At 53.2% G+C, this 26,696-nt stretch overlaps 1 protein-coding gene, 1 long non-coding RNA gene and 1 other non-coding gene across 11 annotated transcripts in view; 1 reads left to right on the top strand and 2 right to left on the bottom strand.

Moving 5' to 3' along the window:
* The first annotated feature begins 6,176 nt into the window (after positions 1-6,176).
* The window catches only part of KIFC3 (kinesin family member C3), a 34,938-nt gene continuing 14,418 nt past the window's right edge, over positions 6,177-26,696 (top strand). Inside the window, exons 1-5 of one of the 4 annotated variants that reach the window (XM_070451242.1) lie at positions 6,177-6,431; positions 10,549-10,753; positions 13,289-13,431; positions 17,167-17,305; positions 20,220-20,422. In XM_070451242.1, the coding sequence (XP_070307343.1) occupies positions 10,588-10,753; positions 13,289-13,431; positions 17,167-17,305; positions 20,220-20,422 (651 nt within the window). In that variant the 5' untranslated portion in view covers positions 6,177-6,431; positions 10,549-10,587. Of the gene's footprint in view, positions 6,432-10,548; positions 10,754-13,288; positions 13,432-17,166; positions 17,306-20,219; positions 20,423-26,696 lie in introns of those variants that run through there. The other 3 variants (XM_070451241.1, XM_020903832.2, XM_070451243.1) reach the window with 3 other exon arrangements.
* Positions 10,759-26,685, bottom strand: LOC110144025 (uncharacterized). Of its 6 annotated transcripts, XR_011482203.1 has the most exons (7): positions 26,323-26,685; positions 22,838-23,009; positions 17,069-17,172; positions 16,468-16,595; positions 15,821-15,961; positions 11,719-15,730; positions 10,759-11,496 (listed from the first exon to the last, which is right to left on the bottom strand). It is a non-coding gene; the product is annotated as an uncharacterized lncRNA (long non-coding RNA). The 6 variants fall into 6 exon arrangements; XR_002315776.2 differs by lacking the exon at positions 15,821-15,961 and having other exon boundaries at positions 11,719-11,870; XR_011482204.1 differs by having other exon boundaries at positions 11,719-15,908.
* TRNAG-CCC (transfer RNA glycine (anticodon CCC)) lies at positions 14,556-14,628 on the bottom strand. The gene has a single exon. It is a non-coding gene; the product is annotated as a tRNA-Gly (tRNA).

Genomic DNA, 26,696 nt, shown 5'->3' on the forward strand with positions numbered 1-26,696 from the left:
CACCAGCCCAATGAGTTAGTTACCTTGTCATAGGAGGAAACTGAGGCACCGACGGAGTGACAGAGCCAGGGTTCAGACCCCCGACCACCTGACCCTCAAACCTAGTTTTAACCGTTGCTCTCACTGTCTCTTTCCCCTTACTACAGAAATAATGTCTTTTGAAAGTTAACAGTGTTCTGAGCTTCCCTGGTGGCTCAGATGATTAAGAATCTACCTGCAATGTCGGAGACCCAGGTTCGACTCCTGGATCAGGAAGATCCCCTGGAGAAGGGAATGTCTACCCACTCCAGTATTCTTCTTGCCTGGATAGAAGAACCTGGAGGGCTATGGTCCACAGGGTCGTATAGAGTCAGACACGACTGAGTGTCTAACACTGTCACACTTTCACCAGAAAGAAAATCTGGGCCAATGACAATAAGTGAAGAGCGGTGGGAATTGGGGGCACAGGTGATTTGTCCTCTCTTGATTTCTACTACATTTGTGCAGGAAAAAATAAAAATTGACATTAAAAAACAACCCCCCACCCCAGCAATCTAGAATTTGCAGCAGATGGGGAAAAATGAATGGGGAAGTTGAAAAAAAGAGGGGATGATGTGAATAATGCATGTCTTGGCTTAGAAAAAGGAGAGAGAACGATTTAGGAGCAAGAAGAGAGCCAGGGAGGGAGCTTTTTGGGAGAGGAAGCCCAGGGCTTCTGGATGATCCCAGGGAAGGGCTGACTCAGAGGGAAGCCGTGGGGGCAGGGCTCATCTCCCTCTGTCATCCTTCCTCCATCTCTTTATTACCTGGTATACTTAAGTACATATCTCCTTAGTGTCTGCATTCCTCTCATTTTTTAGACTACAGGAAATGATAAGGGGAAAAAAACCCTCTGTTTTCTTTCTGCCCTGGAATGCTAGGAGGGGGCTATCTGCCAAATTCTTCCCCAAGGTCATCGAGAAGCTTCAGGTTCCCCTCACCTGAGAGCTGGGAAGCACCGCTGAGCCCAACTTCCCTGGCAAATGCAGCAGGTCAGTCACTGTCTAACTATTTTAGAGCAAGGTGGTCTGGGGGAAGGTTGCCTTGATTCCCAGCAGAGACCTTTGGAAGTGGGAGCAAGATTTTCCTCGTTAATACAGCTTTTGGAAAGAGGGAGGGCACAGAAGGAGCACGAAGGGGAGAGGGGAGAGGCTGGGACCATTTGTTCAAACACCTGATGGGCACTGAGGGCTCCCAGGAGCTGAACCTGTAACAGAGGAGAGTCAGGATTAACCATCCAGCCCCGGGGTCATCTAAGACCCCACCCCTTCACGTCCACTGAGAAGCGTGACTTCCTCAGAGCTGGGAGGTAGGAATCAAAGTCCAGCAGCCCCCGACCCCCCGCAAAGGGCCAGTCCCCAAGTATGCACAGAGATTGAAGGCTTGAGTCCTGCTGCTGGTGAGGAGTCGAACTTGTGCTTGCAGGGCTGGGTGCAGAGCCCTGCCCGCGCCCTCCCGGGATCCTCCAAGCTCTTTCTGCACTGTCCATGACAGGCTGTATCAGGGCTCCTGGAATGGCTTCAAAACAGCAGCTAATTGAGTCAGAATTACTAACTGTGTGACTCAGCTCCAGGAGGTACCCTCTGACTTCAAGAAGCTGTTTGTTACAGGAACATGTACCGACCTCACTTTTCACAGGGGCAGGGGGCTCCTAACCGACCACAATGGAATGATTCCCTAAGGATCCTTTCACTTGCTTCCTTTTTTCTTTAAACTTTTTCTCCTGTATTGGGGTATAGTCAATTAACAAGTAGTGTTGTGACAGTTTCAGGTGAACATGAAGGGACCCAGCCATACATATCCATTCTCCCCCAAACCCCTCTCTCATCCAGGCTGCCACATAACATTGAGCAGAGTTGCCTATGCTATACAGTAAGTCCTTGGTTGTTGTTGCTCAATCACCAAGTCATGTTCGACTCTTCAAGACCCCATGGACTGCAGCATGCCAGGTTCCCTGTCCGTCACCACCTCCTGGAGTCTGCTCAAACTGATGTCCATTGAATCGCTGATGCCATCCAACTATCTCATCCTCTATCATCCTTTTCTCCTTCTGCCTTCAATCTTTTGATCACTCTTGTTGGTTATCCACTTTTAATATAGCAGTGTACGTCTCATTAAGTCTTTTATGTTATTTACATGGGAAGAAAGTCTGTTCATACATGTTTAGTGCACCCTGTTCTTCCCCTCTGTGATCCCTGTGTGATCTAGTTCTTTATTTACCTGATGTGATGCCAGGCACCTACTGCCTGTTGGAGCAGAGTCTGTAGCAGAGGCCTTCCCTGTAATCAACTTAGGAAAGAGTCCTGAGCTCAAGGAGATGATGGTGTAGACAGGAGAGACCTTTACAATCCAGCATGGGGGTTGCCGCAGAGGAGAGAGCAGTCAGGGGACTGTGGTGCCTGGTAGGGTCAAGGAAGGTGACCTCTAAGCCTGAAGGAGAAACAGGAGCTGCCCAGGTGAAGGTGGGTGGAGGCTGGTAGGAATGAGGTGAGAAGAGAGGCCTCTAGAGAACAGCACTGCAAAGGCCTGAAGGTGATTGAGTCTCAACTTAAGTCATTAGAACTGGAAAATCGTGTAAATCTTAGGTGTGCTTTACTCTGATCACTACAAGAATCAGATCAAACAGAACTGGCTTATATCACCCCCTCTTTGCTGCCCTCTATGCAGAAGAACCCCTTTAAGCCCTTGACTACCTCTCAGATGGGTGCCTGAGAGTTAAGGGCTTTCAGACTCTTTGAACAACAATGGTGTTGGCCCCTCTTTCCTGGAGGATGGGACAATGTGGATATGAGCCTGCAGTGTTCCATTGTTCAGGCACTCAGTCGTGTCCAACTTTTTGTGACCCCAAGGACTGCAGCATGCCAGGCTTCCCTGTCCTTCACCGTCTCCTGGAGTTTGCTCAACCTCATGTCCCATTGAGTTGGTGATGCCATGCAACCATCTCATCCTCTGCTGCTCCCTTTTCCTTTTGCCTTAAATCATTCCCAGCATCAGGGTCTTTTCCAAAGAGTCGGCTCTTCGCATCAGGTGGCCAAAGTATCGGAGCTTCAGCTTCTGGCCACTGCATTCTTGTGGCTCTCCCAGGGACATCTATGCCTCTGCCAGGAGGCAGGTAGGCTGAACCCAAGAGTCCTCATTCATGGGCTCAGGACCTCAGCATCGGGGTGGCCAAGTTTCACTTTCCGTGTGGCTGGGGAGAATTGGCAGCCTCCATATCAAACCATCAGTGAAGTTTCTGATGGGATAAAATATACCCCGAAGTCACTGATATGCAGTTTCTGACATTGTGTAACCTTAAACTAAATTCCAGCAATCAGAAAGCAATTTGGCTTTGCATTTCAAGTCAGAGTTTTACTGGAATTTGGCAAATGCTTCCTCAACCATCTCAGTTTTCTTCTTCCTTCACTGGTGCTTTGAACTTAGTAGACTCCAGCACCTATATACATATAGTTGTACTATACATTTGTGTATATGTATATATACACAGGCTTTCCTGGTGGTTCAGTGGTAAAGAATCCACCTGCCAATGCAGGAGACATGGGTTCAATCCCTGGGTCAGGAAGATCTCCTGGAGAAGGAAATGGCAACCCACTCCAGTATTCTTGCCTGGAGAATCCCATGGACAGAGGACCCTGGAAGGCTGAAGTCCTTGGGGTTGCAAAGAGTGAAACACAGCTTGGCAACCGAACAACAACAACAAAACAACATGTACACACACACACACACACACACACACACACACACACACCTATTGGGCTCATATCTCCCCAGTAGCATACACCGGGTTTGTCAATGAACCTTAGGAGGCTCAGTTTCCCCTCCTGAAAATGGGGGCTATGATGGTACCTACCTCATAGGGTGTTTGGGGTTAAACGAGATCTTGTTTTTAAAGAGCTCAGCGCAGTGCCTGGCACAGTGATAACTGTGATAAATGGTAGCTATTATGTGCATAAAGGAAAAAAACTGTACTAAAATGTTGGCAGCACTTATCTCTAGTGGGTGGGATTATGGTTACAATGAACATCTATTACTTTTGTAATCAGAGGAAACGAACAATAAATGTTATTATTAATTTAAAAATCTGGCTTTGGCTTTGTCAGAAGGAACCTGCAGTTAATGTCAATGTGCCGGCTGTAAGTAAGACAAGGCCTCTGGTTCTGTATCAGGACTTGGAAAGACAGACACTCCCACCCCATCCCTCTCCCCAGTCAAACATTAGGGAAAGGAGATACTTGATCAAGGATCTAGAGAAAATTTGTCCTCATCTGACCTTACTGTCCCTCTGACCACTGTTGTCTGCGGGGCAGCCAGAGAGAAAGTGCCTCTCAAATTATGACCTGCTTTCCCATTGGGAGGGTTATCTGGGCTTCTTAGCTAGAAATCTAACTCTCTAGGAAACCATTCCAGAAGAGCGCCTCGGGACCTCCCTCGTGGTCCAGTGGTTAAGACTCTGCACTGCCAGTGCAGGGGAAGCAGGTTTGATCCTAGGTCTGGAAACTAGAATCCCCCATGCCTTGTGGCTTGGACAAAAATATAAAAACAAAGACCGGAAGAGTGACAGGCACCCTTTACTGGGCCTGCACTGGGACATCTCAGTGAGAAGATAAAACACATGAACCCATTTTCAGTAGGGGGGTTGTGAGTGTCCTGGTCTGGCATCCAGGACCATCTGAGGATCACGGCTCTGCCTCTGGTTGAGATTCTTGACCGCCAGCCCAGCGCCTGCTCAGCAACACGAGACAGAACCCACCTGGAGCTGCACGTCCCCCTCCAGTCGGGTCATCCTCCCTCCTGTTAAACAGGAAGAGGCAGAGCACCCACCCTCCTGGCATTATCTGCGGGAACCATCAGCCTGCACTGGGCTGGCTCCTGAATTTCTTTGCTCTCTCCTCCTTCCGCACCCTGGAGGGGGAATATTGCTGCTGACTCTGGAATAAAATGCCGCCTCTGTTTGGGAGACAAAGAACAGAGTGGCTCCTCCGGGTCAGCTGGCTCTCCTTGGCTGGCAGGCTCCCTGCCTCCCCCAGGCTCCTTCTGGGACATCCTTTGAGGAAGGCCGTCTGGGTCTACACCAGGACCTGCTGTCTGCTCTGAGCCGGCATTCTGAATGCGTTTTTACTGGGGATTAAAGGAGTATTTTACTTTAAAAAATCCCAAACAACTTCCCTGCTCTGCAAGATGTTTATCTCTCGAGGGGGGTATGAGAGGGGAACAGGGTCAGGGAAGCGCAGGGGGCCGCAGGTGGTGCCCTGGCTAGGGAGGCAACCTGGACTGTGTACTCCTACTAGAGCTGGGGAGAATGTATGTGTGAAAACGCGTGTGCTGATGTGTGACAGTGCATGCATGTGCACATGTGCTCACTAAAGCGTGTGTTGCTGATTCGTTGCTAAGTCAAGTCCAACTCTTCTGCAACCCCATGGAGTGTAGCCCGCCAGGCTCCTCTGTCCATGGGGTTTCCCAGGCAAGAATGCTGGAGTGGGTTGCCATTTCCTCCTCCAGGGGCTCTTCCTGGCCCAGGGATCGAACCCAAGTCTCCTGCATTGGCAGGTGGACTCTTCACCCACTGAGCCACCTGGGAAGCCCATGAAAGTCTGTACTGGGGTTAGCAAAATAGGAAGGTTGCTATGTGGAATGCGAGGAAGAGTTCAAGAGTATGTGGAGAGGCATGTGCAGCATTTGTGGGAAAGCAAGGGTGAAAGTGTGAACTCCATACAGGAATGTGAGTGCCCATTGGAAGTGTGTGAGAATGTGCAAGTGTGCGGCTAGAGTGTGTGTGTTAGAAAGTTAAAAGTGTGCTACAGTTTGTGAGAAACTGTGAAGGGTGGCAAGGGAGCATTTGTGAGAATTGTGTGTTAGTAGTAGTAACTAGTGCGTGCACAAGTTTTGTACTAGGGTTTGAGGAGGTGTGGATGAGAATGTCAGTTTAAGTGCAAAAGCATGCAAGTCGGAACGAACGTGGGGATGTGTGTGAGAACTGTAAATGTGTTCATGTGGACTCATTAGAGCGTGTGTGCAAACCTGTGAGAGCCGCGTGTATTATATGTGAGCACGTAGGACGGCGCGTGTGCGTCTGGGGTGAGCGCGCACGTGTGCACGGGCGTGTGCGGAGCGCCGGGAGACCCAGAAGAAAGGTCTGAGCGGAGCGGGCGGCCCCGCGTGAGAGTGAGTCTCTGTGTGTTTGCACGCGGGAGCGCGCGCGCGCGCGTGCCACCGCCCCCCGCCGGGGTCTGAGCCGGTTGCCATGGGAACGCGCCGCGGCCCGAGTTAATCATTTCCTGTGGAAAGTGTGCGGGAGGGGCCGGAGCGGGGCGGGCCAAGGAGGCGGTGGCGTGGAGCTGCCTCCCGCCGGCGGACCGGGCCGGGCCGAGCCCCAGGCGCTGCGGCGACGCCGGGATCCTGCCTCCGCCAGGCCGGTGAGTCCGGGGCTCGGGCGGGAAGAGAGAGGACTGGGCGCTCGGGTTCCGCCCAGCCCGTCGTTCGGGGTGTCGCGTCCGGGATCCCCCTGCCCAGTCCCGAGGTGGGGAGCGGGGAGGGCCGGGCCCGGGAGACCCAGCCCTGCGCTATCCCGCCCCCACTCCCGCCCCCCGCGCTGTCCAGCCGGAGCCGATCAGCGCATGGGGGCGACATGTCCCCTGGAATGCAAGCAGCCTCGGGACCCCCTTTCCGATTTCAGTGGTCCGGGAAAGCCGGAGATTGCCGGGGAACCGCGTGCCGGTCAGCGCCGCCCCCTCCCCGGGCCGAGGTCCCCGGGTCCGCAAGGCTCCCTTGAACGCTGCAGTTTCGTGCCCTCCCACCGCGTAGGTCCCCTGGGCAGTTGACTTTCCCCTTCGCAGGGCCGGGTTGGGGTGGGCTAGCCGCAGGTTAGGAAGGAGGGCCTGGGCCGGCGTCCCCCTTGGCAGTGGGGAAATTGAGCCTTTGACAGCTGCAGCCCGGTGGGGAGGGGTTCCCAGCTGGGAGGGCCAGCCCAAAGCCACCTCCGTCAGCCCCCTGTTGTGAGTTAGAGCGGAACTCTGGCGCAGTGAAGGGCCTGGTCCTGGCAGATTTTAAAGAGGAAGCTGTATTTAAATTCTCAAGTACCATTTGTCACCAGCACCCCCCCCCCCAACACACACACATTTGTCTCAAGGTTGGGGGTACTGGCCACACCTGGCCTTTCACCTTCTCTGACTTTCTGTCCGCCTGAGGCTGAGCGAGCAACTCTGCTGGCCCAGGCTGTTCCCCATGCCCTTGATAAAAGTAGCCGTCTCCTTGGCCAGAGAGTCATTTGCGAGGAATGCAGTCTGAGAATGGGGCCCTGTATTTGCAGTGACTGGACTTGAGGGATGTGGGGGTAATGAGTTCTGCTTTCCTTCTGGGCACCAAGGAACAGAGGCTTTGAAATCTGGGTTGACCTGTGAAACCCAGGATGTGTGACTGTGCGCAGGAGAGGTCCAGACCCTGTCCACCCTCCCAGACCTTCTGCCCCCTCTCCCAGGGAGACGGAGACTATGTTTCCTGGGCAGTGGTCTCTGGGCAGTTGTCAAGTCTGTCCCCCAGTCATTGCAGCAACCCTGGTCTGGGGGAAGGGGGCTGCACCTCTGCAACCCTGGCCTAAACCTGGAGAAGCTGATGGGGCTCCCCTGTAGCCCACCCCCTGCATTCACCCACTGCTGGATATAGGTCACTGAAAAATAAAATTTGGCAGGGGTAGGGGGGTAGGGTTCTTTGTATATGTCAGTATTGTTCTTAATGTTGTGCGTATGTATTGTCCAAACTTTACACCAACCCTATTAAGGTAGAGTTCTCCCATTTCAAAGATGGGAATACTGAGGCTTAGAGACAAAGTCATTCTCCCAGGGTTGCACATCTACTAGGTGGCGCAGCCAGGCTCTGAACTAGCTTTTGGTCATAACCACGCTGTGCCCCCATCACCCGGTCCTATGACCTAGGTTTTTGAGTCTCCAGTCTTGGGCTGTTTGAAAGTCCTTGATGCTTTTGACTCTCACATCCCACAGGCTGCTAAATTCAGCTACTTTTTCCTCTTCAGGATGTTGCACACACCCTTCCTCTTTCTTCCTGATATCTTCCTGCCTCCCAACTTCCCTTCCTGAAAGCCAGGAAATAATGTGTCCTTCTGTCCCTGCCCCGCAGGCTTAGCTGATCTCCTTAAAAGTCTTCTTGGGGCTTCCCTGATGGCTCAGCACATATAGAATCTGCCTGCAATGCAGGAGACACAGGAGACGCAGGTTCGATCCCTGGGTTGGAATGATCCGTGGGTAGGGATGATCCCCTGGAGAAGGAAATGGTTACCCACTCCAGTATTCTTGCCTGGACAATTCCCATGGACAGAGGAGCCTGGTGGGCTATAATCCAAAGGGTCACAAAGAGTGCAACACAGCTAAGCACAGAGGTGCATGAACGTCTTCTCCCTCAACCATGGAATCGACCTTCAGTGCCCTTTGCCATCTCATCTCCCAGCAGCTCAGCATGCAGGTGGAGCCCGTCTTGCTCCCTCCTTCTTTACCCATTGGGCAGCTGATCCTCAGGGCGGAATGTGTGCCCAGCTTTGTGCTGAGTAGCCTGGAGAAGGGGACATCTGGCTACATCTCCCAGTTCCCTCCACTCCCCACTGGACCATCTCCATTTCCTCAGCAGAGCTGCCCACAGGATTAACGTCCATTCTGCCCTTTGGCCCGCAGTCCTGACCCCTGCCAGGGAGAGGGCACCCAGGAGACTCCTCCTCCAAGGTGTCTTCCTTAATCAAGGAAGGCAGAGAGCAGGACTCCCTAGCCTGGCATTCTTCCAGGGCTCAGCTCTGCGAACCTCAGGCCACTCATCCTTGGGCTCTTCCTTCTCTTGCCTCTTGATGCTTCAGTCGTTTCTGTTCCTCTGTAGACCCAGCATGTGCAGATCTCTCCTGTTCTAAATTCCGCATCCTCACCTTCCCATCCTAGCCAACTCCTCCAAAGAGAAGGAAGTGGCAGCTTCCTCTAGCCACCCCCACCCCACCTTAGACCTTCCCAGGTCTGCCCTCTGCTCTGCTCCATTGAACTTCCTTCCAATTTGATCTCTCTGTGACCTGGTTCCCTGGTAATTGACCATCCTCTCCTTCTCACTCGCTCCCGGTCACCTCTGAGAACTCTGCACCTGTCTGTTGCTTCTGCCACCTCTGACCTTCCTTCTCCATCTTTCCTTCCCACTCGGAATCACCTCTGTCCTCCTTGGTTGCCTTTCATCTTGCACTACCTTTGACGACTGGATCCTCACCTGTGGCACAGTGACCCCCATCAGCCTCGCAATTCAGTGATTCCATCTCTAGCCCTGCTGTCTTCCAAGCTTCAGTTCAGGCTTTCGTGTGCATTCCTATCAAGGCGTTCACCCAAGCCTTCGCCAGTTGTTTGGTGTGGATGTAGCTGCTGCTCCAGGCTGGGTGTGTGGGACTCACCCTGGGGAACTGTAGAGGGTCAGGGGGGATGGACACTGTTTAAATAGTTTTACTGCCTGGTAGAAAGCAATCAGTGCAGTGAGGGGTGGGGAGAGTGGTTTCTAGCCAGGTGGCATCATTAGGAAATCCTTGGGTGCCTCCAACTCCATTTTAAACCCAAAGCAAATTCCACATTACCTCTCCGAGCTGACTTGGCTTCTTTCAAACATGGCATCACTTATTGTCTGAATCTGGGACTGTAGCTTGGTATCACCTTAAATGCCTTCAGAGTCGCTTTGCACGCAATAGGTGCTCCATAAAGACTTGTAAAGTAAATGAAGTCTGTCCTGTTCATTTGCTCAGTGCATAAGGGCCCTATGGGGCTTTCTACCCAGACCAGTGTTCCCCACCCCCACCCCCATTCTCCATACCACCTGGAGCCTCCTTCCCTCCTGTTCTGATTGTGGTTTGTTGAAGTGTTTGCCTCCCTCCTGACAGGGAGCTTTGAGGCCATGTCTCTGCTGATCAAAGAGGACCCCAGGCAGGTGCCTGGCACACCGCAGGTACAGGGTAGATAATTACTAAATGAAGAATGAATGAATCTTTGTATTTTCGAGTCCTGGCAGGGTGTCTGCCAGTTGTAGTACAGCGTGAGGGCTAGTTGAATACATGAATGAGCTGATTTAAAGAGAATCTTGATGCATATAAGCCTGACTTGTCAGGGCCACAGTCAGGGTGCCTTCGTAATAGATGCATGGAGATGCTGTTGCAGGCCCTGGTGGTGCCTCCGTGTGGGGCTGTGCCCGGTCTGTGTGCTGCCAGGCTCCGAGGGGAGGGGCTGCGATGTGGGGGTCTCCCCACTGTGCTGCAGATGCTCCTGGTGTGGGCTCCTTGCCCACCTCTGAGCCTCCCTTCTCCTTAATGAGAACCCTGAAATGGTGCTAGGCCCTGTTTCATCGCGTGAGCCCAGGGGGTCCTTGGGGGACATTGGAATTGGGGCTTTGGGTTAACAGGTGACCCAGCCCCTGGGCCCTTGCAGATGGCAGGCTCCCATCTGCTTGGGGTTGAGGCAGGGGGAAGGTGCCGGCCAGCGGGCTTCAATCTCGCTTTTCTTGCTCTCTCCGCAGGCTGCCCGGCGCCCGGAGGCTACTAAGCCCCGCCGGGCCATGGTCCCGTCTCGCAGGACGTGGAACCTGGGAGCCACGCCCTCGCTGCGCGGCCTGTGGCGAGTGGGCCGGGCCGGGGAGCCCGAGCCGGGGATGGCTCGCCCCGCCCCAGCCAGCCCGGCCGCCCGCCCTTTCCCACACACCGGCCCAGGGAGGTTGAGAACTGGTGAGTCCGCATTTTTAAAATGCCTCTTTATTTCCCTTCCTTCCTCCAGATACCAGCCATGAGACCGGGGTTTCTCGCAAGTTCCTAGACTCAGTCAGAGCTGTCAGGTAATTACAGGGTACCGGCAGCCCGCGAGCCGGGCGTGGAGTCGGGGCGTCAATTTCGCTGGGCGCTCCTGCCCCGCGCCCGCCCGTCTGTAAAGACCGGCCCGGGACGCCGAGTAGTTAAACGTTAACGCAGTTTGTAGCGCAGAGCGGGGAAGGCGGCGGACAGCCACGCGCTCCCCGGCCGGCCGGGTCGCTGTGGCTCTGTGATCCGCCCGTCCTCGGCCGAGCACTCGTGGTCTCGCCCCGGTTTCTGCCCGCGGCTGGTAAACAAGGTAGGTGCAGAGCTGCCCGGCGCCCTGCGCGGTGCCGACACTTGATCCCGCCGGGGCTCGCCGGCGGATGGCGCGGAGTGGACGAAAGGCTGCTCCGGAGCGTGGCCTGGCAGAGGGTGGGTGCCATGCGCTCCTTTTAGGTGCCATCCAAGGTGGCCCCGACAGCAGGTGGGTAGTGAGGGAGTCCCCGAGCCTGGGCCCTCCCTCCCCCTGAGGGAGCTGTCAACACCGGCTCTCCTTTCTGGGTCATGTCCCCTGGCGCTGCCAACATCAAGAAGTGGGCGGCTTCTGTGATTCCCGGTGGGGGCTAGATCATCAGGCCTGCCCCGTAGGTGTCTGCCAGCCTTGGCTTGGGCAGGTCGTCCTGGAAGCGTGGGGGCAGGGGGTGTGTCTTTAGGCAGGGGGCCTTCAGGAGTTTGCTGTCTGACTGCTCCTGACCTACTGGGAGAGGGCTGTAGAAGGCCACCCTGTCTGAGTTAGCAGAGCCCTTCTGGGACATAAGGCCAAGCCCCTCCATGTACAGAAGGGAGAACCGAGGCCCAGAGAGGGTACATAGCAAGCTCCAGTTCCCTCTCTCCCAGCTCACTTGTACCATCAGTGGCAGCCAAAGTGCTGCCCTCCACGGTCTCTTCTTCAGGGACAGTGAGGCTGGGGTTGACCCTGGAGTCCTTCTGGGAAAGCCTTCTCTTGAATCAGGTGGCCCCAGTTGTCTGGAAGGAGCTGAAGATGGTTTCTACCCTGCAAGATTGTCCAAAGGATTAAGACTGTGATATGAATGAATAGTATTGCTTTTCTGGTTTAACAAAAAGAAAGCAAGAATTGAAAAACAAAAACATGTTATTTTTGAAAACTTAAAAAAAAAAACAAACACAAAACCACAGAAAGGTATAAAAAAGAAGACTCACCTAGAAGCTTGTCACTAAACATTTTATATAGTTCCTTCCAGTCCTGCATGTGCATATTGCTCTCTTAAATTAGTATGATGAAGCCATACAGACTTTTATCCACTTTTAAAATTTAAGACAAAGGTCCAATGAAATCCTGTGTGTGAAATGCCAAGCATGGTGCCTGCCACTGGGTAGAGTTTCAGCCAGTATGGGTGTCCCTAGACCCCTCTACCCGCACCCCGCCCCCCACACTTACCGCCACTTTGAGAAGCAAAAGCAAGCAGAAGGTGGGTTAGCACACGGGATTGGAACACTGGCTTCATGTGACCCTGGGCATATTATTAACCCTTCTGGGCCTCCGGTTCACACCTCTCTGGGTTGTTGTAAGGAGCTATTGGTCTGCATTGGTGACTACCTTCTGTGTGAGCACTTTACATGTATCACCCCATTTAATCCTCATCGCATGACTGAAGTTGGTTAATGCCCATTGTATTGACAAGGAAACTGAGGATCAGGAAGGGAAGTAAGGCCTGGAGAGCACTTGGTCCAGTGCTGGCAGTCAGGATGTGATAGCTCCCCAGGGTGGGGGCTCTGCAGTTTACCCCTTGAGGCGAGTCCCCTCTCCCATCCCGTCCAGCCCCACAAACTGTACTGGAGGGCTGAAGATTAGCGGTGAATGGGGTATTGAAGCCACAGTCAGCCCTTTCCCGCCATCTGGTGAGGGAGGCGACATGTTAGACTCGAGAGGATGTGCTTTAACTGGTCCTGGATGCGCTTTTGAAGGCTGCGGGGACCAGGCCACCCAGTGTGGGGTTGGTCTTTATGAAGGCAGGGGAGAAATTGCCACCTAGAGGCGGCCTTGGTAATGAGGTCACGGCCCCGGGGTGCACCTCCTGTGAGGATTAGCACAGTCGGGGTGGCGTTGGCTTCCTTCTGCTGCCCTCCGTAGAGGGTTGCTTGTGGGCACGTGCCAACCCTAGGGCCACTGTGGAGGGAGGGGAAGCCCCCACCTCCGGGGGGGTTGGTCTTGGGCGACCTCCTGCAGAGGATCCCCAGGCGGTTTGTGGTGAAGAAAGAGCTCAGCCCCTGCTCAGCGCCAGGCCTTTTTTGTGCCGGGCAGGCATGTGAGGGCGTGTGAGTCCCTCCTGGCGGCTGAGCTGCCCTGAGTATGTGAAAGGAGAGCTAAGCCTCAGCCCTGGCCACTGATCCCTGGCCAGCAGCCTCCAACCAGCATCCGGCATCTCACCTGTCTCTTCTGTCCTGGGACAGGGCGTGGAAAAGACAGCTCGGCCGGCGGTGACGAGGACTCGGGCGCCCGAAGTGCAGCTCGCCCGGCCCTGGCTCAGTGCCGAGCCCTCAGCGTGGACTGGGCTGGCCCCGGGAGCCCCCACAGGCTCTACCTGACCCTGCAGGTAAGTCTGGGGGCTGTCAGAAACTCTGGGTGTCTAGCCGGGCAGGTGTGCCGTGGCCCTTTGAATACCGGCTGCTGGGCTCCTCCGGGGAAGGAGGCCGCAAAGGGGACGGGTCTCACGCCTCCTGCCAAGCTCCTTCATAGCACACCCACCCTGAGCCTGCCTGTGTGGGGCAATTTGCTTTATTAGGTTATCTGGCGGGAAATCTCACAGGAGATGACAGGAGCTTCTCAGCCACGCCCTGACTGAAGTGTTAAAGTGGGAAATGTGGGGCCTTCAGTGAGAAGCTATTAGGAAGATGGGCAGGCTTTTAGGGGAGCTGTTTATTCCCAGTGGGGCATATGAGTCCATGGGGGCAATACTTAAATTTCCTCATTTAAAGTGAGGACTTTACCAAAACTTGATTTCTTTTCTCTTGCAGTCATCACTGCAAGTCAGTTAGCATGGGACTTTCAAAAGACTGACTTTACATTTATATATATAGTATTTGGTTGTAGAATGAAGACATCCTGATAGCAATAATAATATTTACTGAACGCTGGCTTTATACCAGGCATTGTGGTATATGTTATATGTCTCACATCAGTCCAAGACACAGTTACTGTTTTATGGATGAAGTAAAGGAGGCTCAGAGAGGTTAAGTGACTTGCTACTGGTCACACAGCAAGCTGGGGTCTGAACATGATGAATTTTAAAAGTGGTATAAAGAACTCACACATGTGGCATGTAATATCTAGAAACTGAATATCTCCTGTGGTCCTGTGTCTTTGAGAAATCCACTATTAATTTATTTGTCTTTTCTATACAACTACTTGATTGCATTTATACAGTTTTTATTCTTTATTTTTGCCTTCTATTCTGTGACTAGCTCTTTCCCTCAACAGTAAGTCTTGGTGATTTCTTCTTGCCTGTCAATATATAGAGAACTACCTCATTCTTTTAAACTGCCGCATAATATTCTACTTCAGGGTTTAGCTCACTGATCTTCTGTATTGTTTCTGATTGCAAAGAGCTCCTTAAACAAATACCGATGCATTCATGCACCTAAAACTTTTAGCAATTTCAGGACAGCACAGGCTCTGCAGTTTTATTTTTGCTGCATCACACAGCATGTTGGATCTTAGTTCCCTGACCAGGGATTGAACCTGAGGCCTTTGCATTGGGAGTGCAGAGTCTTAACCACTGGACTGCCAGGGAAGCCCTTGTAATTTTTTAAATGGATGCAGCTGTTAACAGATATTTTTGCAAGCGCCTACTCTGTAAGAAGACTATGCTGGCACAGAGTCAAGAAGAGAAATAGACCTGGCAGTCTAGCAGAGAGGCCAGGATGGGCAAACATTGACATAATGGCTGAGGATGAAGGATCAGAGTTATCTGGAGGCGTTGCCAAGGCCCCTACCCATAAGAAAGATTGTGCGTGACAGGGGCTACCTTGAAGGGACCCAGGCAGATGGAGGGTAGGGTGGGTGCAGGAGATAGGTGCCATTTGAGTGTGTGGCTTCAAGTCCTGATCTGTACATGAACCCCTTGCTTGTTGCATCAGAGACAGTCTTGGGCTTCCTGGTTTTTCTCATCCCCTCTGGTGTGGTTCATCTGAAGATGGAACCGAATGGTCTTTTTTTTTTTTTTTTTTTAACCTATAAGTTCCTGCTAGAAATGCAGGTCTGGTGCAGGAACAGTTAAACAAAAAAATAGAGAACCATTTTTTTTTTTTTAAATCGGACTCAAGCCATTGGTATTTAAATCGGGAGGTGGTCAGAAATGGGCAGCCTTGAGTTGGGTGGAGGCTCTGTTCTTGAATTTTGATTATGGGCTGTTGGGTTGTGGTTGCTGCTGAGTCCTGGGGTCAGCAGATCTACTGAGGATGTGAGACGCTGCCGCCAGCCACCAGTTTCCACATACGTGTTCTTCTGAGCTGGTGAAGCTTTATTATGTTTATAGGAGCTTCGAGAAGGGGGTTGTGAGGCTCAAACAGGGACCCAGACCCAGTGAAGTGACCTGGTGGCCTGGTGATCTCCTCCACAAGCTTCTCAAGCAGTTAAAACCCGAGTCGCTCCCTTTGGAGGCTGCAGAAATTCCCAACCCCCAGGGGCCTGTCTGCCCTTCCTGTGGCTTGGCCAGCGGGCCAGAAATAGTGTAACCTTTGCTCTGGACGGCAGATGGAAACTTCCAGCTGCTGCCCTTGCCTCCGCCAGTGACAAGGCTGCTCATGCTGGTGTGGCAGTTGGTCAGAGGGTGGGGATAAAATTAAGTCGGCGGGAATTTTCCTAAATACGAGACATGCTCACCACTGTTCCTTCTGGAGTAGAAAGCAGAGTTTCTGTTTTAAGAATGGGACGATGAAGCTTCAGGGAGGGTTAAGTAACTTGCCCACGGTCACACAGCTTACCTGAGTCAGGCTTCACACCAAGGCCTTTCTGACTCTAGACTTGGAATATTTTTTAAACATTGCAGTTGTCTTTTTGTTTTGAATAAGGCTGGCACAAAGACACACCAAAAAGTGCCTGTAATCTTCCATTCTGGATAGCTTCTGTTATCAAAGATAACAAAGCAGAACACCACAGATGCTTACAAGGTTAAAAATGCAAAGGCCAGAAAGGTTCAGAATGAAACTTTATAAAGCCTTTCCTTTCTCCCCACTTTCTCTTGCAACAAGTTTCTTTTGATTTCCCCAAAGTTTGCATGTGTGCTCAGTTGCTCAGTCATATCTGACTCTTTGCTGCCAGGCTCCTCTCTCCACGGGATTCTCCAGGCAAGAATACTGGAGTGGGTTGCCATTTCCTCCTCCAGGGGATCTTCCTGACTCAGGGATTGAGCCCGCATCTCTTACATTAGCAGCTGGATTCTTTACCACTGAGCCGCCAAGAAAGCCCATCCCTCAAATTTAAATGATGCCCCGATACCATCACCAAACCTCCAGAGGAAACCAGTGTTTATTTTCCCCAGATTTGGGAGAGGGAGGGGAAGGCCTCTTTTATTTCCATTATCCTTAAATGGGATTGCACCTTACCTGTGGTTCTGCTGTTCACACCTTACCTGTCATCCTGTGTGAGTTGCATGTGATTTTCTCTGGTTGAAAGGCTCTTTCTGCCTCTCCCCTCATCTCCCCGCCAGTTCACTGATCTCTTCTCCTCCCGCCTTCTTTGCCTTGATTCCTCCTTAACCTGGAGACAAGGTCTCATGGTCCTGGATAGCCATGCGTACACGTGGACCATGGCCTTGCCCTGCCCGTGTGGACCCGTGTGCCTCCTCCTTGGCAGTTCCAGGCTGGGTGCCGTCTGAAGGGGGATGGAGGCAGCTGACGTCACGGGTGGGCGTTGTTGCCCTGAGACTGCCGTGTGCCTGGTGGGGCTGGACAGGCTTGTGAGTGGTGGGACGAGGGTGCACCTGAAGCAAGCAGGCCACTGCACTGGTGACTCAGGGCTCACAGGTCAGCCAGGTGAACTTCACCTGAGGATTTCTAGGTGCCCAGGAACCTTGTTTGCTGGTCCTGAGGGCCGGCTGCCGATGAGGGCCAGGAGAACGCCTGCTCCCTCTCGCTGTGAGATCTGGGCGCGTTTTCTTCCGGACTCTGGGCCTCCTTGTTCCCACCCACCCACACAGTGAGGGGTGGACCAGCAGGGTCTGGGGTCCTCACCAGCTCCAGGAGCATGCGCCATCCTCAGGCTCCACGGGGGTCCCCTCCCCACTGCGATCCCCCCTCTTCATGTGAGGATTCTGATTGTGTCTTGGCAGCAGGCCCTGCGGGACAAGGGGTGCGAGAGCAAGAGTCAGGGGACGAAAGAAGAGAAGGCCCTGAAGAGGCAGGCGCCGGCCCCCAGGAGGGACCGGGAGGCCCAGGAAGCTGGTGGCGCCATGAATGTAGAGAAAACAGGTAAAGGAAGTCTGCCCACTCACCTGGCACAGCCCTGGCTAACGCTGGTGTCGGAGGGGAGGCTCTTGTCCCCAGCCACTGTCCTTCTGGCCTGGAGTGGCCGCCTTGACATGGAACTCGGAGACCCCAGCCTGCCCATCCTGACTCCAGGGACGCCCTCCTCCTGGTGCCGCTGGGCACCAGCCGGTGATAAGCAGCTTTGGCCAGCACACACTGGGGTTGAATTTCCCTGCTTTTTTGTCTTTTCCCCAGCACCTGTCAAAAGCAGGACGAGGATGGCAGCCGCAAAGACGCCACCGCCTGCAGAGGCTTGATCCCCTCCACTTGTGTATCCGCGGGTCTGTCAGGGACCCAGAGGCCCTGGGACAGGGATTCGCTCTGCTGTGTCAAGGCTGGGAAAGAGGAGCTGGTGGCTCCCGTCTTTTCCGGCGAGGCTGACAGTTCTAGAAGATTCTGTGGGCCCTCTTTGTGGGGTTCCCCAGCAGGAACCCAGAGCCCAGCAGCTGTCGGGGAAGGGCATTCTCAAGAAACCTGAGGGGAAGAAACCCAAGAGTGAGTGGGGAAAGGAGCTGGCCTTTCTCTTGTTTGCCTCCTCCTGTCACCAGAGATTGTTTTGTGTCTGAACTTGAAAGGTGGAAGGAGCCACCCCTTCTCTGAGGTTGATCCAGGGCCTCCTTCACCTGTCTGGGCCCGGCACTCATTTGGGGCCAGGTGTTGGGGTCTGGCCGGGCTATGGAAGCGGGGGCATTGTCCAGCCATTCCGGAGGTCTGACTCTTGTTAGTGGGCCTGGGGCTGAGCTTCCCCGAGCCTGGCTGCCCTTGAGGGGCAGTGTCCAGGCAGGGTCTCAGAGAAGGAAACTGTCTTCTGAGAATGTGGACAGACAGCTGAGCTCCTATGATGATGCAGTGCTCCCTCATCCCCCTTTTAAGTTCTCCTTTAATCGCATCTCTCCCTCCTCTGCTGTTCTCTCTTAGCTTCCTCAAGGTCTTTTCCTCCATAGTAAATGTTCTCCAGGCCCCTTGTGGCTCCCCTGGCACGTGGGCCATGCCAAGGTTAAGATGAAGCCCCCCAGCTGTGGGCTGAGAGTGAGATAAGCCGCATCCCAGCAAGGAGGGCTATTCCAGTCCTGCTGGGCAACACACCTGTGCGCCCCTCATGGGTTCCAGGTGCCTGCCCAAGATTGCCTCTTTGGACAAGGACCATCGTCCCCGTTTCACAAGGGAAGCCCCAGTGGGATCCATCCATAGGGCTCTGAAGTGGCAGTGCCAGCTCTTGGACCTAGAGTCGAGAGCGTTTCCTGCCACCCCACGGCAGTCTGCAGAGGGCACAGGGCCGTGCTGGTCACATGCTGTCTATGGCAGCTCCGGGTGCTGGCCTGGAAGCATCCATCTGACCTCGCGCTCTCTAGAACAGAGAGCAGAAGCCTGGCCAGCTGTGTGTGACATGCATACAGTGTCACATGCAGGCCGCACGGCCAGAGCCCCCTGGCCAACCAGTGTGGCCCCTGTTCCAGCTCTCCAGAAGGCCTTGAGTTGGAGCCAACCCTTGGGGTTGGGAGGAAGGGAAAGGCAGTCTGTGTGTGCAGGGCCTGCTCCTTCGAGAGTGGATGGCTTCTCACTGTCCACCCCTCATGGGCCCAGTGCTGAGCTGTTCCGTCCAGCCTGGAACCAAGGCCATCTGTGCTGCACCTTCCCGCTTAGTCCAAGAGCTAGGCTGCCATTTCGGCTTCTCTGCCGTCTCATTGAACACACCTGTCACCTTCCTGTGGGTTTAAGATGGACTGTGTGACTTCAGGCGCAGATGGCTTTATTTCCAGAGTCTGGGGTCTCCCCCACCCACGCCATCCTGCCCACACAGGACTGCAGCTTCTGGGACCTGGCGTGGGGGATCCCAGATGCCCTGGTGCTCTGCCAGGGTGGAGGCTTGCAGCAACTCTTCACGCCTCACTCTTGGACACTTTGTCCTGCCTCACGGACTTTGGCCAGGACCTGGATTAGGCTGCCCAAGACGGGAGGCAGATCTCTGCCCTTCCAGCCTCTCCTCTGTCTGCTGCCCCACCCCCTTGCCAGCTCCCCACCTGCAGAGACAGTGGTCATTCTTGGTGCCATCAAAGCAGGCTGTGACGGGCATGCCAGACCCCATTAGCAGGTCCCAGGCCTTGATTCTGTGTCTCTGTCCTTCTGTCCATCTGTCTGTGTCTCTTCTGCTCCTGGTGACAGGATGGTGGAAGGCAGAGACCCCTGCCCACCCCAGGATTTCTCCCTCCCTTTTGCTTGTGTGGTCCCTGTATTCAGTCCCACAGGAGTCCGCCTGGGAGCATGCTTGGTGATGCTTCTGCTTGCGTGCTGCTGCATTTGTCCCGTGTCCTGGTCTGTCTGTCCCTTGTGCACGCACACCTCCGCTTGCTCTCTCTCTCTCTGCGGTGATCACTCCCTGTGGAGGGCAGGGGCCAGGCTGGTGAGCCCCCTGCTCTCTTCTCTACCCTGGAGAAGGTTTGGGGTGTAAAGAAATCACATTCCACCAAGGATAGTGTTTTCCAGGGAGACAACAGCGGTTGCCAGAGGCACGTCTTTCTCAACTGCAGGTCCCTGCAGGCTGGCCATGGAGAGGATGTTGCCCATCAAACCTAGAGCATGGGCTGTGGGGAAGTAATGAGTGGAAGTTGCTTTCCTGACTCCTGGCCCAGGCAGTTCTACCCACCAGAAGCTTCATGCTAAAGCGGCTTCCTCCAAGACAGGCTCTGGAGGCCCCCCCACTAACCCACCGGCACCCTCTCAAGCCTGCTGCTGCTCCAGCCCTTCTGCTTGCATCCACTCCCCGCCCCCGTGGTCCATCCTGCCATGACAGGCCCCCTGTCCTCGGCCAGGCTGGGGCCTCTGCTGCCCCGCTGATCGGCCGCTACTTTGCTCATAGGTGGGCGGCCCTTTGGCAGCGGGAGGTGCTCGAGCCTGTCGGGGTCGCCCGGTGCCGCCCCCGTGGTACATAGGATGGTGGAGGCCATGTCCCAGCTGCGGGAGGAGAAAGCCCAGCTGCAGGAGGAGCTGGTGGCCCTGCGGGAGAGGCTGGCTGTCCGCGACAGTGAGCAGCAAGCCACGTCCACGCAGCTGCAGAACCAGGTATCTGGGGAGGGTGGGACGGGCTGAGGCCACTGCCCACTGTGGAACAGGTCAGAGGACGTTGCCCAGGGTACCTGGGACCCTCCAGACCACCTGCATAATGGACAGATGGAGTCTCCTCCCCTGGCTTGGGAACACATGGAGGCCTGGGCCTCCCATCCTGGTCCTCCACGTGCCATTCCTCGAGGTTACCAGGGGGCCAGATCTGCCTCTCCACGAGTGACAGGCAGTATGTGTAGACATGGGCGGAGCAGGAAGGCACAGGGATGTTCCTGCTCTGAGGCTGGTGCTGAGTCCTCTCCATCTTCCGAGGTGCTCTGGCTCGGGGAGCCACATGGACCAAACTCATCGCAGAGGTTGCCCCATGGAAAACTGGCAGGAGATGAGAGACTGGGAGTGTGTACCAGGGAGAGAAGGGAGCTCTCAAACCTCTGGGAGCCAGAGAAGGTGAAGGTTCATGCTGGCCAGTGTTGTCTCCTGCATTAGCTGGCCAGGAGGATGCTGGGGATGCCACAGGCCCTGTGGGCTGACCCCTGGCCTTCCCTCAAGTGCCTGGTTAATTCACCCCTTCCCACCATCATGTGGGCCCCGAGGCCCCTTTCCTGGGGCTCAGCTCCCCACTCTTATCATCAGTGTCTATCTCTCAGGCCTGAGTCTGACCTTTCCCACTTCCCCAAGGTCCCCATCCCTATCTGCACACCATCTCCATGTTGGAGCCTGTGCCTGTGCTCCTGGGCCTGGCTCTCTGTAGAACGCCCTGCCTTCAGGTGGACCAGCTTCTTTCTCTATGATTGCCCAGCCTGTGGATCTTCTGTTCCTCATTACTGGATGCTGTGACTTGTTCTCAGTTCCGGGGGCAGCAGATTATTTTCATGCACTTTTATTTATTTTTTTATTTTCGGCTGCGCTAGGTCTTCGTTGCTGCATGTGGGCTTTCTCTAGTTGTGGCCAATGGGGGCTGTTCTTCGTTGCGTGTGCAGGCTTCTCATTGCAGTGGTTTCTCTCACGGCGGAGCACAGGCTGTAGGTATGCTGGGGTTCAGTAGTTGGGGCCCACAGTCTTAGTCACTCCGCAGCATTATGGGATCTTTCCCAGGCCAGGGATCGAACCCATGTCCCCTGCATTGGCAGGTGGATTCTTACCCACCTTGCCACCAGGGAAGTCCTCATGCACTTTTCAGATGCAGCGTTTTTCAGCTTACAAGTGAGTCCTCAGGCTCTCTCTGTCCTGACCACCCATCCTTTGCTGAGTTGGGTGGGCCTCCCTGGTGCCCAGTCTGTCTGTCTCCTCGTACATTGACCCCCACTGTTTGCTGCCCCTGGTCTGGTCTGTCCCAGTCGTGGGAGCTCTTCACGGCAGGTGTAACACACCAACTTTGTATCACTGTTGCCTCCTGCTTTCCTGCCTCAGATGGCTGCTGAGTGCCTGGTCTGTAGGGGCACCCAGCTGAGCAGTGGGGGTGCCCAGGTGGACAGGCACGCCCTGGCCTGTGACAGCTGCAGTCTAGGGGAGGACAGACATTTGTCACTTGCATTTATGTACAATTGGGAGAGTAACAAAGTCTCTGCTGGCGGGCGCAGAGGGCATGAGGGCTTCTACCAGATGCCTTTGTCAGGGAGATCAGGACCTGCAGTGGGGAGAGCTCTTCCTTCCCCGACATCCCTTGGTTTAGTTTGTCCAGGCACTTCACTTTTGAAACAAATTTTGTTTTGTTTTTTTTAAAGAAGTTTACTGAGATAGAATTCACATTCCATAGAACTCATCCATTTAAGGTATACAATGTATGGTCTTTAGTATATTAAGGTGATGATGCAGCCGTCACCACTGTCTAACTTTAGAACATTTTTGTCACCCTTCAAAGACCTATTAAGTCACTCCCCATGTCCCCTTTCCCCCAACCCCTGGCAACCACTGCCCAGCTTTCTGGGTTTTTAAAAAAATCTTTTGGCCTCACCGCATGGCTTGTGGGATCTTAGTTCTCTGACCAGGGATCAAACCTGTCCCCTGCATTGGCAACATGGAACCTTAACCACTGGACCATCAGAGAAGTCCTGTGCCCTGCTCTCTGTTTATATGGATTTATCTTTTCTGAACATTTCATATAAATGAAATAATATGTGGCCTATTGTGACTTTAAACAAATGTTTGTGTGCGTGCATGCTAGTCTTTCTGTTGTGTCTGATTCTTTGTGACCCCCATGGACTGTAACCCATCAGACTCCTCTGTCCTTGAAATTCTCCAGGCAAGAATACTAGAATGGGTTGCCGTGCCCTTCTCCAGGAGATCTTCCCAACCCCCATCTCCTGTGGCTCCTGCATTGCAAGCAGATTCTTTACCACTGAGCTACCAGGGAAGCCCCTAAACAAATGTTTAAGAAACATTTTTTTTTTCCTTGAATTAGCAAAATTGACTTACTTTTTAGACGGGAAGTTGAGGGTCAAGCATCTCAGTCTTTTTGGTCTTTGAGCCGCAGCTCTCCAGGCAGTCCTGACCCCTTCTCTCATCCCAACCCTCACTCCTCTGGATGATCTGGAGAATTCCGAATGGTTCCCAGTCCTGGCTCATGCTTATTCCTGCAAACTCTTGTCTGAAAAAGTATATCAGGAGATGCACCTGAAAGTCCAGGTCTCTGAACCACTCTTGGGAGGCTCTGACCCTGTGGAGCTGAGGGCCTGGAGCCCCATCCACATCCCGACTGGCACTACTCATCAGCTGTGTGACCTTGGGTTAATTACCACTCTGCACCTCAGTTTCGTCATCTGTAAAATGGACATAATAACAGTATCTGGTGAGATGACCAGTATTATTGGTGTCACCGCCATCACCACCCTCATCGTTACTGGGAGGAGTGTTGGAGTTGGAATCACATGCGCAGGGTTTGAGCACTTTCTGTGCCGCTGTAGTAAGTCACTTCCTCTGAGCCTTCATTTACCCATCTCTAAACTGGGTCTAATAGATGTTGCTTCACGGTTCCTGAGCAGCTCAGTTATGAAACTGGACAGAAAAGTGGATCATAAACTGGAAAATGTTGTGCCTTGTGAGGTATCACGTCTGTGTGCTCTGGTTTCCTGTCAGCCTCACTGTGGTTTGACACAGATTGACCTTCTTGGTTTTTCTATATGTTGCTTCTCTAAGAAGAGCCCACCATGGGGTACCCTCCACCTTGTTCTCAGGAGGCCTCCTGGTTCCCATTCTTGTCCAGACTTATCTTTGAACTCAACTGGCTTTGTCATGTTGCTCTTCCTGAAAAGCCACATGGCCTAGTGGTTAAGACTGAAGGCTCTGCAGGGGTTCCAATTCTAGTGCCAGCAGTTAATACTCAAGTGACCTTGAGCAAGATTAACCAAGGCTTAATCTCTTGGGACCTCAGTTTTTCCTAGTGTAAAATGGAGATAATAATAGCATGTACCTCACAGGATTGGGGGGTTCACAGTAATGATCGAATCAAGAAATCATTGCCAAATCTAATGTCATGAAGCTTTTCCCTTGTTTTCTTCTAAGAGTTTTATATATAGTTTTAGCTTTTGTATTTAGATCTTTGATCCATTTTGAGTCCATTTTTGTATATGGTGTTAGTAAGTGTCCAACTTCATTCTTTTGCATGTGGATATCATTTTCCCAGCACTACTTGTTCAAAAGACTATCCTTTCCTCATTAAAAATCTTAGCACCCTTGTCAAAAATCAGTTGACCAGATACATGAAGTTTTATTTCTAGGCTATCCTACTCCGTTGGTCTATATATCTGTCTTTATGCCAATTCCACACTTTTTGGTTTACTGGAGCTTCGTTGTAAGTTTTGAAATTAAGAAGTATGGGTCCTCCAACCTTACACTTCTTCAAAATTGTTTTGGCTATTTGGGATCTTCTGAGATTTCATGTGAATTTTGGGATGGACTTTTCTATTTCTGCAAAAAATGTCATTGGGATTTAAATAGAGATTGCATTGAATCTATAGATTGCTCTGGGTAGTGTTGACGTGTTAGCAATATTGTTTCCAAACTATGAATGCAGGATATGTTTCCATTACCATTATCATCTTTAATTTCTTCCAGCAATATTTTATAGTTTTTAGTGAACAAGGTTTTGCCTCCATAGTTGCTCTATTCCTACATATTTTATTCTTTCTGATGTTATTGTAAATGAAATTGCTTTCTTAATTTCCTTTTTTATTGTCCAGTATTAGTGCATAGAAACACAACTGATTTTTAGTGTGTTGTATCCTGTAACTTGGCTGAATTTATTAGTTCCAGTTGGCCTGAGTTTTTAATGCTCGTTAGTTGCCACCATTTAAATCTTAGTTAAGTTCATATAAAAATCTCAGCTTCTATTTTTTGTCATAAAATATTGGAAGATGTGGCACCTCTGGGCTGACATTCCCACTGCCTGGAGCCCAGTAGCCACTGCTGCCTTTGGTGGAAGGGAGCATCCTGCAGTGAGCCCCAGCCCGCACCACGTTTGCTGCCTCATGACCTGCCTTACAGCTCACTCACTCAGGCGTTCAACACTCTTTCTGTATGTGTTTACTGAGCACCTACTATATACCAGGTGCCATTCTAGACACTTGGAGTACAGCGCTGACACAATAGACAGATATTTCTGCCTATCTGAACTTTCATTCTATTAATAGAACTCCTTACGGTGCTGGGCACTGTCCTAAGCACTTTGCATATGTTATCTCTTGTAATCTCACTTAATCCTCCAGACCTCCTCAGTAAGGTAGCCTCAGTAAGGTATCCTACAGCTAAGGATATGGAGAAAGGCATGGTGGACCTGAGACACGTCCAAGGTTGTCCGGCACATAGGGCAATGTCTGTATTGCTGGGCAAGTCCGGCCTGAGAGTCCGTGATCCCAGTGACCCTTGGTGGCAGAGAACTCACATGTGAAAACCCAGCAGTAGAGTCAGGGTGGACGGACGCAGCCAGACAGGTCTGGTCATTGGTCACATATGTAGGCAGCCCGGAGTCAGGTCTCCTGGGATGGGGAGTGTGTTGGGGGCAAGACAGAGTGCTTCCCAGGGCTGTCCCTTGGGCCTCTAGACTATGTTTCCTTTGGGCCGTCTGGATCCCAGGCCCTCTCATTTTCCCAGTTCAGGAGCCCCTTGATCTCGCCACTGGGACAGCCCTTCGTTCCTCAGAAGACAGCTGATGATGGAGGGCCAGGCTTGGTGGGAGGTCGAGGGTGGGTAATCAGTAGGTTGTCTGCATTGAGAGAAGCAGACAACTGGGAAAACGCAGACCAGCCCGGGCAGCCCCACCCTCTGCTGAGCCTGCTTCTGCTGGGAGATGTAACTATGGGTTGGTGTCAGGTCAGCAGACAGGCCCCATCTCCCAGGTCTCCCCCGAGGCTGCCCTGCACCAGGCCTGTGACTCAGTTTCTCTCCGATGACAAGGAGTCTGAGCTCAGGGAGTGCGTGTATGTTAAGTTGCTTCAATCGTGTTCGACTCTGCTACTCACGGACTGTAGCCTACCAGGTTCCTCTGGGATTCTCCAGGCACGAATACCGGAATGGGTTGCCATACCCTCCTCCAGGGGATCTTCCCAACCCAGGGATCAAACCTGTGTCTTTTATGTCTCCTGCATTGGCAGGCAGGTTCTTTACCACTGGTGCTACCTGGGAAGCCCCAGGGAAAGTGTTGCACAAACTCAGCCTGGTCGCTTCTCAGCGCTGGGGTTGACCGCGTTTGAACCCTCTTGGTGTACAGATGCAGGTATGGTCGCTGACTCAGAGCTGTGCTGGGTGTGCAAAGGGGGTGCCTGTGGGGCCCCCCTCCCCCCGAAAGCTCTGCCCTCTGGTCAGGTTCACCCTCAGCTCCCCGTCTCTATGCTGAGCCTGCCCCCCGTCGTGGTTCTGTCTCTGTCTCCGTTGCCCACTGTTTTCCCTGACCCCGAGGGACTCACCTGTTCCCCTCCCAGGCTGGGAGAAAGCTACCATCTTCCCCGCGGCCCCCCGAAGCTGAGCCCTTTGTGTGGGGGGCAGATGTCCTGCGCCTGGGCAGCGCGTGTTCTTCCTTCCCAGCCCCTAATGGAGCTGGCCGGCCGGGGCATAGCCACCGCACACCACGGGGTGGTTTGTGCCTGAGCAGCCGTCCTGCGGTGCTAGTGTGTCCCCCCACTGCCCGAGACAAGCCGGGAGAGAACGAGGGTCTGACATCTCTGACAAGAGGGGTCTTTTACAGCCTCTTCCTCATGCCCCACCTCACCCCTAGCCTGCCCCCCAGGGCAGCCTCTGCCTTTTGGGGTGCCCCTCTGAAATTCCAGACAGAGGCTTGGCA

The sequence above is a fragment of the Odocoileus virginianus genome, chromosome 20 (genome assembly GCF_023699985.2).
Source record: "Odocoileus virginianus isolate 20LAN1187 ecotype Illinois chromosome 20, Ovbor_1.2, whole genome shotgun sequence".
Lineage (NCBI taxonomy): Eukaryota > Metazoa > Chordata > Mammalia > Artiodactyla > Cervidae > Odocoileus > Odocoileus virginianus.